This window comes from Eptesicus fuscus, chromosome 14 (genome assembly GCF_027574615.1).
Source record: "Eptesicus fuscus isolate TK198812 chromosome 14, DD_ASM_mEF_20220401, whole genome shotgun sequence".
Classification (NCBI taxonomy): Eukaryota; Metazoa; Chordata; class Mammalia; order Chiroptera; family Vespertilionidae; genus Eptesicus; species Eptesicus fuscus.
Genome location: NC_072486.1, coordinates 23263789 through 23280476, shown reverse-complemented (window position 1 = coordinate 23280476; position 16688 = coordinate 23263789). Strand labels below are relative to the sequence as shown.

Below are 16688 nucleotides of genomic sequence, written 5' to 3'. Positions count from 1 at the left end.
CTCACATCGAGGTTTTCCTCCCCGCCTCCCTCCCTCCCTCCCTCTCTTCCTCCCTCCCTTCCTCTTTCTAAGATCAATTTTTTTAAAAAAAATCTAAGCTATGGAGAATACTGATTTAATCATGCCCCTCTCCTTCTCAAACCCTTCCACTCCCTCTCAGCCTTCTGGGAGATGTCCCTCCTGGTTCAGCTCTGCTGACCTCAGTGGCCCCCTGGTCTGGGCACCACCATTCGCACATCCACGGTACCTTTTGTGCTCTGGTCCCCAGAAGTGCTTTCACCTAAAAGTGTTTATCTAAGTTGCTTCCTCAGCCCTGAACTCTGCTCTGCTGTCCCTTCTCCCTCCACCTGGCTCCTTCGCACTCATCCTTCACATCTTGGTCGGATGCCCCTTGCTGCAGGCAACCCCTCGTGGGTGGGGCACGTGCTAGCTCTTGTTCTACCCCTAAGTGACTACACGTGACAGGAAGGCAGTGATCATGTCTGTTTATTCACTACTATATCCCACACACAGCCCAGCATGCAGGGGGACTTCAGTATCATTGGTTGGATGAATGAATAAATGAGAGAATGTATACTAAAGACTACAGTTGGGCGATCCCATTTGTGAGGTATGAATTAGAATTCTGTCTCCTTGGAAAGTGTGAACTCAAAGAACAGAATTTATAGCAAAATACTACTTTGGTTGAGGAGTCCTCAGTTGAAACGTGATGGTGGCAGGAGGAGACGCTGGGAGACTAACATTCTCCACCCCACAGTGGACCTAAGGAGCCACCTGCAGCCTGGCCTCTCACCCTGAGGACTGAGAATTAACACTTTCCAGGAGATCAGTGGAGAGCTGTTTAGAATGAAATCCTAACTGGGACAGAACACAAAAGCTTGCTCAAAGTGAAATTTCATGCTATGAACTCCCAGTGAAGAGCCAATTCCACAATTCAAATTCATTCCAAAGAGGGCAGCAACCCACACATGAATAATGCCAGTTCTTACCTGCAAAACCACACACGTCCATTTCCAAAACATCTAAGGCCAGCTGCCTGTGTCGGGAATGCTGGGGAGGTTTGAGAAAACATGCTTCTGGCACTTCAAATGCAATGGCTGGAATCTGGCATTGCTATGGGTATGGACTTGGGGACTGGTGCTGGACTGGCCCCAGGTGATGGTAGTAAAGAGAAGCAGGCCAGCCCCTGTCCCCATGAAAGCCCTGCCTCATTAAATATATACTCACATCTGACTTCTTTAAAAAAAAAATTTCCCTAAATTCTAAGTACACCATGTTCCGCTATTAAATTAAATCCAGGACACATGGGACTGGGGTAAGGCATCACTTCAGCTCCTTCTTTATGGCAAAGAATTTTTTTTCAACCATATTCCCCAAAATCAACAGACTGATCACACTAAACAGTGGGTAATATTTCAACATTCAAACCAAATGACGAAGGGCTTGGTTTTTATTTCATCCCTCCACAGCTAGTAACCACCCTCCAAAACAAAACCAAATAAACACAATTCCACATGAACTTTTCCGGCCTTCCAGAATAATCATACGTTTACTTTTATTATCTGGCACATGGAAGGTGCTCAATAAATGTTCGTTGAATGAATAAATCACAGGAGAGGAATTACTATGAAAACGCCCTTTTAAATGTTATGTATGTTCTTCAACTTCCCTTTATTTTTTTCTCTTAGGGAAAAAATGATGCGTAATTTTCTAGGATTCTGACTTTCATTTCCCTGTCTGACCCTGGGCTAGTCACTTAAAACAGGTACCATTTTCTTCACCCATAAGATGAAATCTGTGTTTGGTTAGTATGACGTTTAAAGGACAGTAGATATAAAGCGACTGGCACCACACCATGCAGATAATGTTGACGTCCCCCCTCCCTTTTTCTTTTTTTAACCTCTCTGTTTCATCTCCCAACCTCCTTCAACCCCAAAATAAAGTGTCAAAGACAAACCAAGTTACGTGCCTGATAAGAAAGTCAGGAAATCTCAAAGGTAGCCTGGGCTCGCCAACATCTAGTAGCCATCAACTCTTGACAAGTTTTATTTACTCTTTCGGGACCTTGGATATTCTCCGTTATAGAATGAGTGTGTTTCACTAACTCATTTTTAAAGAACTTTTCAGTTCTGATTTTCCATGAGCTCAGAAGCCTGCCTTACCAAGAAGTTAGACGCTGCTAACACATTAAGGTCATCTGTGATCAGAAATAAAATGGACTCTGATTTCCTTCACAGAGAGGGATTCTATAGTACAAACCAGAATTAGATTTAACTTTTAAAAGAATGTGTATGAATCTAATACCTAGGTCAAGAATTGGTGACCTTATTCTTAAGCCACAGAAGATCCCTCCTCCCCTGCACCCCCACACGCATCCCCCATCCAACACATTCCACATCTAACCTCCTTCCTACCAGTAGGGCTTCCCATTCACAGCTCTGCAATGATGTGCTTAAAAAGAAATCTAGGGATTGTTAAGCAGTATCACTGACTCATTTGAAATGAGTAATAGGACAATCAATACAATATTATGTCAAACCTGACATTTGCTTTATTTTTTTTCTTTAACACCTAGAAATATATCTAAGTCCACCAAACAAAGAACCCAAGACTATGTACACAACAACAACAAAAAAACCCAAGGCTGCATTTTCATAAATACTCAGTGCATGACTGCCACCTAGTGGTGGATGTATCCTTGTTTGAACTAATCTCCAAAGCAGCTAAACTGACAAGATAATTTAAAAAAACAAGGGAACACTGTTCTCTGCTGCTCATAGTTATTTCAGGGAAATGTAGGAGCAAACCCATCTCTTCTGCTATATATTTTCCTCAGACAAATTTCTGAAGGGATCACAGATGAAGTCAATGCCACATTTTTTAATCCTACAACTAAACCCTACTGCTTCTGAACCAATTCACAAAACAAAGAAGCATTATTATTCTATTAATTTTAATATCCATTATTAATTAAAAGGGGTTTCCACAATAGTCTGTTCTCACCTTCCAGTTTCATTTGATCTAATCATGATTTTTTAAGTTATGCATGAAAAGGCATTTAAAAATGACAGCCTTACCAAAAGTGCACATTATATGAAAATCTGACTTCAATTAGAACCAGTAACTAAGTCCCAGCAGTTTCCAGCTGTCTCTTCACTTGTATCCTTAGAGAATTACATATCACATTAATTGGTATTCTGTCACATAAAAAGACACCAGTGATGATTAATTGCATCCTTGGTGCTTTTGAGTTCTGTCTTCTTTACTAGAGGGATTCAAATCACACCTCATTACCTTCCAGCAGGTACCCTTTTGGATAACCCTCATAAAATCTCCTACCTTCCTGAACTTCTCCATTTGCTTGTAGAGGTCTGGATCAAGCTCCTGTGACACGTCCTTCATCCATAATAATGCCCCTCTGTATTCAGTCCGGCACTGCTCCATGCGGTTCACCGTCAGCCAAGTGTCCGAGATGGCCCGATGCCGAAAAGTCTCCACTTCTTGGTGAAATCGACACAAAGGATTTCGCAAGGCCAACCTAGACCGAGGATAAAGCCACAATCTTGAAACTAAGCGGGCTAGAGATCTGAATCCTTGACAACTTACCAATCTTAAATACATGAGCCTAGCACAGTTACATGAGCCTGGGACATTGCTGTAGAAATGTTTGAAGTATAACTGAAATGTAGGTGAACTGATAAGTCAACCAGAGACGATTAGCCATGTACTGATCTCTTAGATTACTGTTACTTAACTGTTCTATTTAAAAAACTAAGTATTTTCGTCAGTATTGTTGGGGGTGGCCTCATGCCTGGGCAAAGAACACTTGGAAGCTGGAACCAATCGTGTGTTAATGGCGAAAGGTCAAGGAATAACCATTTCCCCTGTCTACTCTTGGTCCCTCCCTGCCTGCTGCTCCTCTGAAACTTGGCCCTGTGTGGAGGGATGGACCTGTGTGTGATTAGGGTCTCCATGGCTAGGCCATTCTGAGTTACACTCCAAAGGCCTGGCATCTGCTGCTTGTTCCAATAGTCAGAGAATGAAGCCCAGACAGAGCATTTTCAACTGGTCTAGGAGGGGGGAAGAAGTGCATGTACTGAGGGTTTACTGTGTCAGGCCCTTTTGGTAGATTCTGTGATTTGATTCTTATGAAAAAAAACAACAACAAAACTTAAGGATACTACACTAGAAACGAATGTATATTATACAATGAAGTGGGTGTAAAATAATTATAATATTGGCTATAACATACCATCACTTATTAGGAAAAAAAAAATAGTGCTTGATGCATACTAAACTTTGGATAAAATATTTATTTGCGGGGAGAAAATACTGTCCCAAATAGTAATGTCAGATGAATCACACTCTTTAAAAAAGTCATCTGCATGAAGTTGCAGGGCGAAGGTTCAAAAAATAAAAACAAGATGAATATTTACATTTAAATTTAAATGCAAACTTATCTAGGTGGAGGGAACAATGGTGTCAGTGAGCTGAAGTCAGGTCTTGGCTGTTCCATCGATGTCTACGGTGCCTGACATGTGTATAGCACTCTAAGATTATGGATACAGCAATAAACTGTTTAAGGAAAAAAAAATCCCTTTCACGATTTCCTTTATTTCTCCTTTTGCCTATGAAGCACTGCTTTTACATATTCAGCACTTTTTAAAAAACAGCTTGCTCACATCATTCTACCTAGGTGTTGCGAGTTGTTTTCAAAGACATATTGTTGTGCCATAAAGTAAGCCTGTGCTTTATCAGCACTGGGTTAAATTTAATACTCACCATTCATCAAATTGAATGAGCAGTTGTAGCAATGACTACCAAGTAAGTCAGTAAAACAAATGCCGGTGTGAATGTTTATAAAATGGAAGCCCTGTCTTGAAAGTGCGAAAGAGTTGCCCTAGCTGGTTTGGCTCAGTGGAGACAGCGTCAGCCTGCAGACTGAAGGGTCCTGGGTTCAATTCCAGTCAAGAGCACATGCCCGGGTTGTGGGCTCCATCCCCAGTTGGAGGCGTGCAGGAGGCAGCCGATCAATGATTCTCTTTCATCATTGATGTTTCTATCTCTCTCTCCCTCTTCCTTCCCCTCTGAAATCAATAAAAAAAAATATTTTTAAGAAAGGGATAAAGAGTCCTCAGCTGGCCCCCTAAGGATCCCATTTATTCCTGGACTCTTTTTAATCTCTTTCCTTGGATTTTGCCACTTTTCCTAAACTGGCTGAAAAAGAGTCTTGTGAATAAAATATTCTCAATTTCTTGGGCTGTTGGCAAGTTGGACCCAAACTTTTGAAGATGTAATGACATGATGATAGAGATTAATATCTTGAAGAAGAGAAAAAGGCATATAAAAACATCTCATTTTCCCCTGTAACATACTTCCTATAAAATCAGAAAGGCGAAAACCTCTTCACTTGTGGTACCAGGGACTGAGTCCAGACCAACGGAAAACTCAATCACCAGGACCATCAAGCTTCAGGGAAAGGCTGACCCGTGTTTTCATTCAGAGCAGGAACAATTAATAAAGTGCCCAAAGATCAACTCCAAAGGCATTTATCCTTGAGCAGGTAAAGGTGGAAATGACCCTGCCCAAATAGTGCACAGGAGGGCTCAGGTGAAATGTAAATGGCACGCCTAGACAATGGAAAACTATGCTATGGATTTTTTTTTAATGTATATATGCACATAAAAAATGTGGTTAGTGTTATTTGATCAGAAAAATCAATTTGCTAAGTCATCAGTATGCAATACTATACAAACATTGTATGGTAGGATGCTGTTTATATTGAAAACAAATTCGGGCACATCCCAAATTATGTCCATTCAAGGACCGAGACTTCAACTTCATGAGAGTCTCATGTAATCCTCTGACTTCTCCATGTTCAGAAGGACTGTTTTGGATGCCCTGTGCCTGGTGAGCAGCTGAGTGCCATGAAACCAGAGCCCTCTGCAGACGGCCTTCCAAACTGCAAAGTTGTCCAAACTGCACTCAATTATGCATACAGGCAGATTGCTGGTGTATAGTAGTGATGCTTTTGCATATCACTTATATAGTTCTTATTGATTTCTTTTACTGCTTTCATCTGTATACAAAAGGTTTGATTATATAAACTTAAGGTACCAAATGTGTGCTGTGTGAGGTAATTCTGTATACACGTATGAAAGGGTATCACTGGATAGCCATATTATAAAATAACTATGTAGCTATGGTAGCTTTTGTAGTAATGTGTCCAGGGATTTCATTTTGTTTCTCATAAATGGATGTTCACTTTGGCATGCAGGTCTATATAAGAATTTTCCCACTGAAAATTAGTAATAATTATATGATTAACACATGAGAATTCATGAAAGATTTTTCAAGAATCAATTATCCTTGTCATGCTGGGGAAAGTGTATGACAGAAAGCATCAAGAGGTTCAAAATGGGTCGTCTCTCTTAAAATTGGACTTGTTTTTTTAATTCTGTCCTTTTGGTTTTTCTTTGTTTTAAAATTTTTCTATAATGAATAAGTATTATTTTTATAAGGAAAAACAGTTGTAATAAGATTAAAAGGTGCCATTTAAGATGATAAGGAAACACTTTTCTTGGGAAACTGGGGTAGAGAACTATAAAAAAATGGTTTCGTTCCATTAGGAAAGTTGGCACTGCCCACAAGGTCAGGGTCCAAATGTCATTAAGAAGAACCAAAATGCGCAGGAGCGGGACCACTGAAAAACTGACCTTTCCTACCCCGCCTTCCTTGGTTTGCATAGGAACCCTGGTGTGAATGGGCCTGCTCCTGGCCCACAGGGAGAGAAAGCAGTAAGAAGACATTAACAGGAGAAGAAAATGTTGGACATTCTGAGTAAGTGACATTTTTGTAGCCTGAATATTTTTGGAAACTACCTCTAAGCTTTATTTAGGCATAATCATGCCTAATAGGAGTGAGTGACATTTTTGGAGGCTTGTCAGTTACTAGGGAAGGAGGAGGAGAGGAATGTCAATTTCTCAGACACAAAGTGCAACTGTCTGCAGGGGTTCCTGCTTGTTCCACACAGACCCCAAAAAGGAGTCATGGACGTGTTAAAAAAAGAAGTCACCGACCTAGCACAATTTCCTCTGCACCAGAGCTTCTCAAACCTGAACGTGCCTGGAAGTCAACCGGGGATCTCACTGAGATGCAGATCTGGACTCAGCAGTTCTGCGATGGGGCCTAGATTCTGCATTTCCAACACCCTTCCAGGTGGAACTGCTGATGGTGCTGGCCACGGTCTGAGCAGAATGGTTCAGGGCGCCTTGAACAATACTGATCTGAGTTAATTGGTCCACGGAGGGCAGAGACGGAACCCTTCCACCTGGTCTCATTAAGCTCCTGCTTTGATCAGCTGCTAGAAGGGGACCAGACTGAGTGCTAGGAGCAATGCTCAAGGTCAAATATGAGCCTAGGGCAGCCATCAGTGACTGACGTATAAAATGCCCCCTAGAGACCAGAAGAGATATGAAAAAGAATTTTAAAAAAATGATTAATAGGGAGTGGAAAAATCATATCTGTTATCATCATCAGAGAATAAATACAAACAGAGGAACCACTGGGAACAGAATAGCCTGTCAGTCCCAGGCAGGAGCCTCCTAGAGAACATTGGGAAATCCCTCTTTGTAAGTGGGTCCCACATTCTCAGCAGATCCCCCCACAGAGCCCCGAGGAAGGCCACACACCTTTGCTGGGAAGAAAAGCAGAGGGCCTTTCCTGTCGCTTGCATCATTTTTCCTGCTCTGGTTTTATCTTGGAAGCCCTGGGATCGGAGAAATTTTCCCAGTTCGTTTTCTTCTTGAGACAAGACTGGTGAAGAAAAGACCAAAAGGAGCCGTGAACAATGAGCATTTTTACCACAGAGCGAAGGACAGAGACAAATCCCAAGGTCCTCTCTCCTCTAGAGTCCAAGCTGAGATGAAATGCAACCCAAGTGACAGGTTACAAGGTAAGCTCCCCAGCCCCTCCATTTAACTTTTGTGCTGTTCTTCCATTTACAAAAACGAGGGATCAAATTCACTTGAGTACATCTGTCAGTGCATTTGGTGCCCTGTAATCGGAACCAGAAAATGACCTCTGTACTGAAAGGCGAGCCGATAATGTGCTGTTTGGAGCTGAAATGAAAAAGTTAAGTTTGTCAGGTATGACTGTGGGAATCTTCGGTTGCTGCCTACAATGGAGGGTCAGTTTCCTTCTGCTTTTCTCTCCTGATGACTTTTTGATCTCTGCTTTCTGAGTTAGCAATTCAAATACTTGATCTGTGACCCAGGTTTTCGGTTGGTGGTAGGGATGAGGAGCGAGGGTGGGTAGGTTGATGACTTGGTGAATTTTTAAATGCATGCAGAGCTAGAATCAAAATATGATCCAGTGATGCCTAATCTTGGTCTTATTTTTTTTTTCAGTTGATGTATAATTGACATACATTATATTAGCTTCAGATATACAACATAATGATTCAATATTTATATTGGTCCTTATATTTAAAGGTAACCTCAGCTGACACTATTGGTGAGCTAGTGACTGGCACAAGCTTTCTATAGATTGATTTGGCAGTAAATATAAATGTCTCTTTTGACACTGCACTTCTGCTGCGAGTACATCCTAAGGAAGTAGTAAAATGAGCACAAAGATGTACATGCAAAGACAATCACAGCATCGTGAGTCATAACAGCAGAGCACTCTTTTTCCCTATAGTGGGGATGGTTGAATCAAGTGCACCCAACCCAGTGGCCAGTGAGCTGTTATGCAGTCCCTGGTCCCAAATACACACTCACCAACAGCTGAACAAGGAGTGACACTGAACTCCCTGGAGAGCATTGTGTCCAAACACAGCGTTTGCTATGGACATCCTCTGAACACGACCACTCTTATTTCACATTTCTGGATTGATGCTTTTACACATCACGTGTCTCTAAAACTGCCTTTGAAGTACTACTAGGATTCCGGTCCGTATTGATGAACCATCCCCATTTCTTTGAGAATGGCCCCGTTTCTGACACAACCTCTCCGAGAATGGCTACAGAATGTTAGCCCAGAACCACAAATACAAAGGTGAAGGTCAAATGCTCTATTCTCCCTTATTAATTTGTGACTGTGGTTTGCTGGAGACATTCCAGAGGAGGAAGAGGCTTTTAGAATCCATTCTTCCTGAGAGATGAATGACTACCTCCTTCCTCTTCTGTCTCTCAAATTCAAGTTCATGGTCAAAGTCCAGCTCAACGGCTACATCCTCCGTGAAGTAGTTGATCCCTATTTCTCTATGTCAGCAATGCCCCCTCAGCATCTGGTATCAGAGTGTTGGTAGGTGTCTATTTCCCATGAGAATCTAAGATTTCTCAGGACAGGGACCTCATGAAAACTATGGTTTTCCCAGAAAAATGCTTTAATTGGGGAAACTGGATTAACTATACTTTTCCCCCTTGTTATCCCTGTATACTTTGTTTCACTTTAAATGCTTATCTGATATTTATGCCATGGTTCTATGTAGCTTTAAAAAATTCCTATAATTATAAGAAGGGTTTTTTTTTAATGTGTTTTCCTTTACTGATTTTTAGAGAGGAAGGGAGAGGGACAGAGAGATAGAAACATCGATGAGAGAGAAACATCATCAACGGGCTGCCTCCTGTATGCCCTCCACTGGGGATCAAGCCCACAACCTTGGCATGTGCCCTAACCAGGAATTGAACCTCGACCTCTTGGTTCCTGGATCAATGCTCAACTACTGAGCCACAGTGGCTGGGTGAAGTTTTGTTATTTTTTTTAAAATACCTTTTATTCCTTCTTCTCTTCACTTACTAATGTGAGACTCACTCAGTTCCACAATGAATTTTTCCCTGCGGAGAGGAATTTCACATTCGTGTTCATAATGGCATGAGGCTACTGTCACCTTTACCTTGAAGCCTCAAGTCACATACAAACGAACACACTTAGCTTAAGGCTAGGAAGAAACCAATTCATGGAACCTGGATGATTACATGGTTGGTGAAATGCACTCTTTCCTAAATAAGCCTAAGTAGGCAGAAGCATTTGAAAAATCATTTTTTGTTACTTGGTGAACTTGAGGATTGACCTTGGGGTGGCAGGCAGATTTCATTTTGAGAGCTAGACACTAATTGGCAGTGTTGCTCAGAGGGCAGTGGAAAGAGTTTGAGCCGCATCAGGCTCCAGGTTGGATTACTTTGTGATGGCCATCATTTTCTGAGAAGAGATGTTCATTCCTTAATGCTAATTTTAACAATTCAAATACTGCAGTTAATGTATAGACATTTACAATTCTTCTAAGGTAAGAAATAACTCAAAAGTTTATACTACGTTCTCATTTTCCTAGGGTTTAAAAATTCAGAGACAAATAAAAACCTATTTATACTTAATTGCTAATTAGATTTTCAGATGTGCCCTAAAAAGGCAACTAAAGAACTATAAAAGCAATTAGCTTGGCAGCATGAATTCATGCAGCACAGGGTGAATTAATTTATGGATGATCTCAGAGAAATGAGCAAGGCACACGTGGTACCTGCTCAGAGGAAGCTTACGTTCAAGCAGCAGGAGATAGAAAATAAAAAAATACGGAATCGCAAACTCAGTACCAGAGAGAGTAAGAGAGATTTGTGGCTGCTTTGGACTGGTAGTAAGAAGGTATCTCTGAGCAGGTGACCATGAAGTTTCCTCTGAATGACAAGAAGGGGCCACTCTTGAGAGAATTAGGGCAGGGACACTCCCCATAGAGGAAACAGTAACTGCAAAAGGCCTCAGGACACCTGGTGGATAAGGACAAAGGTGGCTTAGAGGGGCGAGTGGGGCCGACCATGTAGGAATTTATAAGCCAGGGTATAGACGTTTGGATCTTATTGTAAGCGCTACGGGAGGCTTTTCCGCAGAGAAGCAATGTGTTCCAGTGTACATTTTTTTAAAGTTTTAATTTTTAAATAATTTTAGGCTTATGGAAAAACTGTCAGTGGAATACAGAGTTCCTCTATACCCTTTCGCCAGCATCCAATGTTAGCATCTTACATGACACCATGGCCCAATGATCACAAGTAGGAAATGGACACTGGTGAAATACTAGGGACCAAACCACAACCTTATTGGAATTTTACTAGTTTTCCCATTAATGACACGTTTCTGTTCTGGGACCTGATCCAGGATCCCACACAACACTGAGCTGTGGTCTCCCCAGCCTCCTTCCCTCTGGGGTAGTTCTCTGTCTTTCTATTCTTTCACGACCCCGATGCCCTTTAAGAGTACTTATCAGGCATTCTATAGGATTTACCGCAATGTGGGCTTGTCTGATTTCTCATGATGAGAATGGGGTTATGGATTTTGGGGAAAGAAACCACACAGGTGGAGTGCATGGTACGAGTGCATAGTATGATATCAACACATATTCCACTGGTTATGTTCACCTAGATCTTTTTTGTGGATGCTGTCAACTGGGTTTATCTACTGTAAAATTATTATTTTTTCCCTTTTGTAATTATTAAAATTCTTAGGGTTGTGTGTGTGTGGGGGGGGGGGAGGGATACACGACACTATGCAAATATCCAGTTTCTCCTCCAACTTCCATACACGAATTATAACATCTTTCAGTGCAGCCTAACTGCCCTGATTCTTACTGTGGCGTTTGCCTACTGAGGATTTTGTGGCTCCCTCGTTCTTTCCATATTTGTTAACTGGAGTTATTTTATGAGGAGGAGCTAAAACTCCTCCTTGTTGGTTTATTTCCATATAGATTTTATGGGTATTTATTTTACTTTACGGGTTATAATCCAACGCAGTCCATTTATTTTGTTGCTCAGATTGTCCCAGCTTTGACCATTGAGGGCTCTGGCAGCCGACCTATTGCTCTGTGATTGCGGTGGAGACAGTGGGCTGGAGGAGGCACGAGTGGAGGCAGGGAAACCAGGTAGGAAGCTGATGCAGCAAACCGAGAGAGTGATGGTGTGGGCTGATCTGAGACAGAGGCAGTGAAGATGCAGAGAGGACGGAGAACCTGAAGGGTGTTCCGGTGGCCAGTGGACCTGTCACTGAGACCGATGGAATGTGGGATGGGGTGGAGGTGTGTGTTCTGTGCCTTGTTTTCCTCACTGCTCAAGACTACGGAGTCACAGCCCTGGAGAGATCTCCGCTCCAACTTAGTAAGCAGTGGCCCTGATGATTTACAGGATTCTACATCTGAGTCCTAGCACTTTGTACTTATCCCCAAACCGTCTTAATAGAATATTACTAATGAAGGAAAATGACCAATTATTAATTAGTGACTATTGGAAAGGTGTTTGACAGCAGTTAAAAACAGAAAAACATCCCAGTTAGTCTCATATACAAATTGTACGATTAAGTCACCTACAAATGGAAATATAAAAACATACTAATGTACAACTTGATATTTAGCATTTCAGAGATAACATGGTTGGTAACGATTTTAAGATGGGATGACCATAGGAAAGTCTTTTTCCCTAATAAGCCAGTATCCAATAAAACAATGTTGGCCAGGAAGCACTATCAATAAAACATTGTCAATGAATTAACTGTACGTGCCTTCTCCCTCCATTTGGTCATTTCAAAAACAACAAGATTAGAAATAAGAGAGCCAAGGCAATTTAAAACACCCAAACTTTAAAAATGGAAAGATATAAACACTGACAAAACTTTTTTATAATTAGAAAAAGAAATGGCATATATTTAATTATGGGAGACCCAATATAAAATTCTCCTATTACGGTACTTGCATTGAAAGGTAAACAGCCTATGTAAAGGATTTCTGATAAAATTATTAAAGGCCTCCTCCCCACGACTTAGAGAGCAAAGACAAACACTCCTAACCAGCAGTTTCTTTGTCTTACTTCCTAAGCACATGCAGTGATACAGTAAGGCAAAATATCCCATTTTTTACTAATAGATCAATATTCGTACTTATGGTATACTTACAACATATCCTCTTTTGATAGAGTACAATTGCTTTAGACAAGTCCAAACAGGTTCTCTGAATTGAGTGAAACAGCTGCAATAAAAATACAAACAAAATGCTACATAAAACAGAGAGCAGTAAAATAAAAAAATAATTACACTCAAAATAACCTAGTGTTTGATTTGCCCACTAAAAACAAGATCATGTGACCAAGTGTGCTTGGTGTCATGTGGTAGACTCTACAGAGACTGTGATCAAAGCCTTCCAGTATGCTCTTATCGTCTGTATTTATTGGAGTTCATCATCTCCACAATCTAAATTAAGATCTGCAGAACGACGATTTCCTCCAGACAATTGAAATAATAGCTGAAAAACAGAAATCCTAAGTGAAGGGCCCAATTAGATGACTTGGTAAACCAGAGACCCAATATTCATTCATAATCTAATTTATTTCTTTTACCACTTGTGGTCTCTCTTAAAAATGGAGAATCTGTCAAATAAGCATCGTATTTAAAACATGAAATTAGCTTAGTTGGTGATCCTAATGTCCTCTGTGGCATGCTCAAACAACTCTATAAAAAGCAAAGAGAAATCAGTCAGCTGAATCTTGTGTCTGGTTAGAGGACATCTGGTAACACGGAGCTTACCTAGCAGCCCCATCACTCCCTATTTTCCCAAATGATTTCGTAAAATACATGGAGAAGAAACCGAGTGCTATGCTCCAGCCATCACAGAGGAAGTGAAGGGGAAAGCAGGTGGGCTGTGCTTTTAACTCACGGTGGACCTGGTCTCTGCTTCAGAAACGGAGACAGCTCAGGAGAAGATAGAAGAGATACTTCACACTTTCACCACCACCCAGGAGGCCAGGCCTGGGATGAATGAGAAAGCCTGGCAGACAACAGGCAGGCTTTCCTGCTCTCCCGCTGAGCTTACTGCCCTGGCGATGCAGCAATTACATCCTGGTATTAGAAAAGCCCTTACCTATTTTAGTCAAAATGGATGACCTGCTTCATAATAATACAACCACATTAATAAAAATGAAGGCATAACGTGTGTACTTAAAAGATTAAAACTATTCCCAGGGATGCTTACTATCATAAAACTTGGACACAAAGAGTACAAATGTTACTAAATCTCATTTCATTATAAGGCATCCTCTCTACCTGTGTAGAAAAGAAAAACAACAACAACCTTTCACCTTCAAACAAAATAGAAAATCAGCAGTCTGAATTCTGTGCCTGAACAAATGCTTGATATCAGTTTTCTGGGTCACCAACCAGCAATACATATCAACTCTCAAATATGAGAGTGAAGAAATTCAAAAAGTATGTTCAGGATCTGCTCTGTTGTCACTGTTCATGTTTTAAAAACTGCAGTATACATTAAATGCGGTAAAATGCACGCCTCTGCAGTGTTGGTTCTGTGAGTCTGACAACTGTACATGCTCTAGTAACCACACCCAACAAAAGAGGAGAAACATTTCCACCATCTGGTCGGTCTCTGCAGGGGCACCCACTGAAAGGCTTCTCTCAGGTTAGTGTTGCTTGTTCTTGTACTTAGAGCTATTTTTGAGAAGATGATTTTATTAACAAGCAATTTTGACAAATATTTGAACTTAGTGCAACATTTCTACATTAACTTCCCAACAGATTGAAATGCAATCTGACTGGGATTTTAGCTTGGCACACAGCTTTCTGTTTTTTAGGCCTGCTCTATATGGATAACAGTGTAGGACCACATCAACATGGTTTGCACATTGTTTTCATATGTTTTATTGATGGTTGATGGAATCCAGTCTCTGTATAAACATCAACATCAGTATTAACACTTCTGCAACAGAAACCTCTATCATGTGTCAAATTATTAGTCATAGCTAACTACTCTGGACACTCTAAGCCTAGGACAGCAGCTATTTCGATAAGTATAGTTGGTTGTGTAAAAATGCCCCTGCAAGAGTCTAAATATAAATATAAAATTGTTGTGCTGTGTTTAATGTATGAAGAATTAACACAGTAAATTCCTTTTAAATGAGGCTTGTATTTACTAGGGTGTTAAGGAGAGAATCCTAAAGCTATAAGATGTGAAAAGCATTAGCAACTTATAATTATTTCAACTGTTTTTAGAATACTAAAATCAGAATAGATACCTCCTGGTGGTACTTTTCTCCATTGATGCAATCTCCATTAGAACATCCCTATCAAACCCAGCTTCTATTTTGAACAATTCCAATGACAGAGGGAGGGTTGGGAACTAATATTAATTGAGTTTAACATGTATATTTATTTTGTCAATGGTTCCTGAATGTGTACTGTGTAGACTAAGGCGGACATGGAATTTGACCTTCTAGTGGAGGAAGGATAGGCAAACCAATCAACCCTTGAGATAATTTCATGAGAGATGAGTACTATGCATAGTGGCCCTGGGTCTGGTTCTACCCTCAGATGCATAGAATGAATTATCCCTCTTCCACATGACAGACCTTCCTATACAGTTGACAACTAACCTGTCTCCCCTTAGCCCTCTCTCTGTTCTAATACAACCATGGCTTCCACCATCCTGGCCTCCTTCTCGGAAAGCTTTCTGAAATCTTGAGCTTTTTGTGTGAGTCCCATTAAATGTTGAGCTCATTAACTTAGCTTACATATTAAATCCAGAGATCACTTTGAAGTCTTTCAGGTCATGTAACATATTTTTCCTCTCAGTGGCCTATCATTCACAGAAGTAAACTTTTTAAATTTTAATATAAACTACTGGCAAAATGTCTAAGAAGACAGGGAGTTAGTGGGCTTTCTACCAGTTACATTGGTATTCCAGGATCAACCAGATACGAATTCAGCATACTGTATTATTAACTAGACTAACTAAATATCTGCTTTGTGAATTCACTCTAGAATTTTCCAGGGTAGGACACCAAGCCTACTAGACTCTACTTTACAAAACCAGTTGTACATCCTTTTTTAAAAAATTATTTATTGTAGAGAAAGAGGAAGAGAGAGAGAGAGAAGGAGAGGGAGAGGGAGAAACATCAATTGGTTGCCTCCCATATGCGCTGACCGGGGATCGAACCCTCAACCCTTCAGTGCACAGGACGATGCTCCAACCAACTAAGCCACACTGGCCAGGGCCCTTTTTTCTTTTTTTAAAATGTAAATATTTGCCAGACCCTAGTGTTGATGTCACTAGCAGTGGTTCTTTAATTGCATTAATGTTTTTCAACAAACATTTACTGAGAATTTACCACATTCCATGCATTCTAACTAAGTGTAAAAAAAACCCTACAAATTAACAGAGGCATATGGATAGTTACACGAGAATTTATAGGTGTATGTTTGTTTGCTTAAATAGGCTGGGATTGGATTGATCCCAGATATTCCTCGTGAACTAGTTGTTTGCAATAGATTTTCAGATATAAGCACGCCTATGCTTGCCCAGGTGAGTCACGCTAGGACCCTGACCAAAGCAGGGTGGCTGTGCTGCTCACCTCCAGCTTGGCATCCAGGTCTGCGTCAGAGGCCACAACGTGTTCATCCTCCTTCTTCCCTGTGGCTTTAATAAAGGCCTGCTTCGTTTCCCAGTACTTCTGCTGCATCTTATTCACCACGGACTTGTCCTGAGCATACCGATCCTGCAAGTCCCAGGGGTAACTGCTAAAAACATTGAAAGAGCTATTTTACTCATGACTTTCTTAATGAATGAGATAGTTTTGTGTGAATGAACTTGCCTAAACATTAAATTATACACTTACAACATTCATAAGCATATAAGTACTTCCTTTATG

The 16688-nt window shown here is 40.8% G+C and overlaps 1 protein-coding gene across 6 annotated transcripts in view; it reads right to left on the bottom strand.

Annotated features, from left to right (window-relative positions):
- Nucleotides 1-16688, bottom strand: part of ICA1 (islet cell autoantigen 1) — a 112157-nt gene that overhangs the window by 72059 nt on the left and 23410 nt on the right. For 4 of the 6 annotated variants that reach the window (XM_028156483.2, XM_028156491.2, XM_008148749.3 and 1 more), the window contains exons 3-6: nt 16392-16557; nt 12931-13003; nt 7692-7815; nt 3340-3538 (exon numbers count right to left, since the gene is read on the bottom strand). In XM_028156483.2, coding sequence (XP_028012284.2) covers nt 3340-3538; nt 7692-7815; nt 12931-13003; nt 16392-16557 — 562 coding nt within the window. The remainder of the gene's footprint in view (nt 1-3339; nt 3539-7691; nt 7816-12930; nt 13004-16391; nt 16558-16688) is intronic. The other 2 variants (XM_054726501.1, XM_028156503.2) reach the window with 1 other exon arrangement.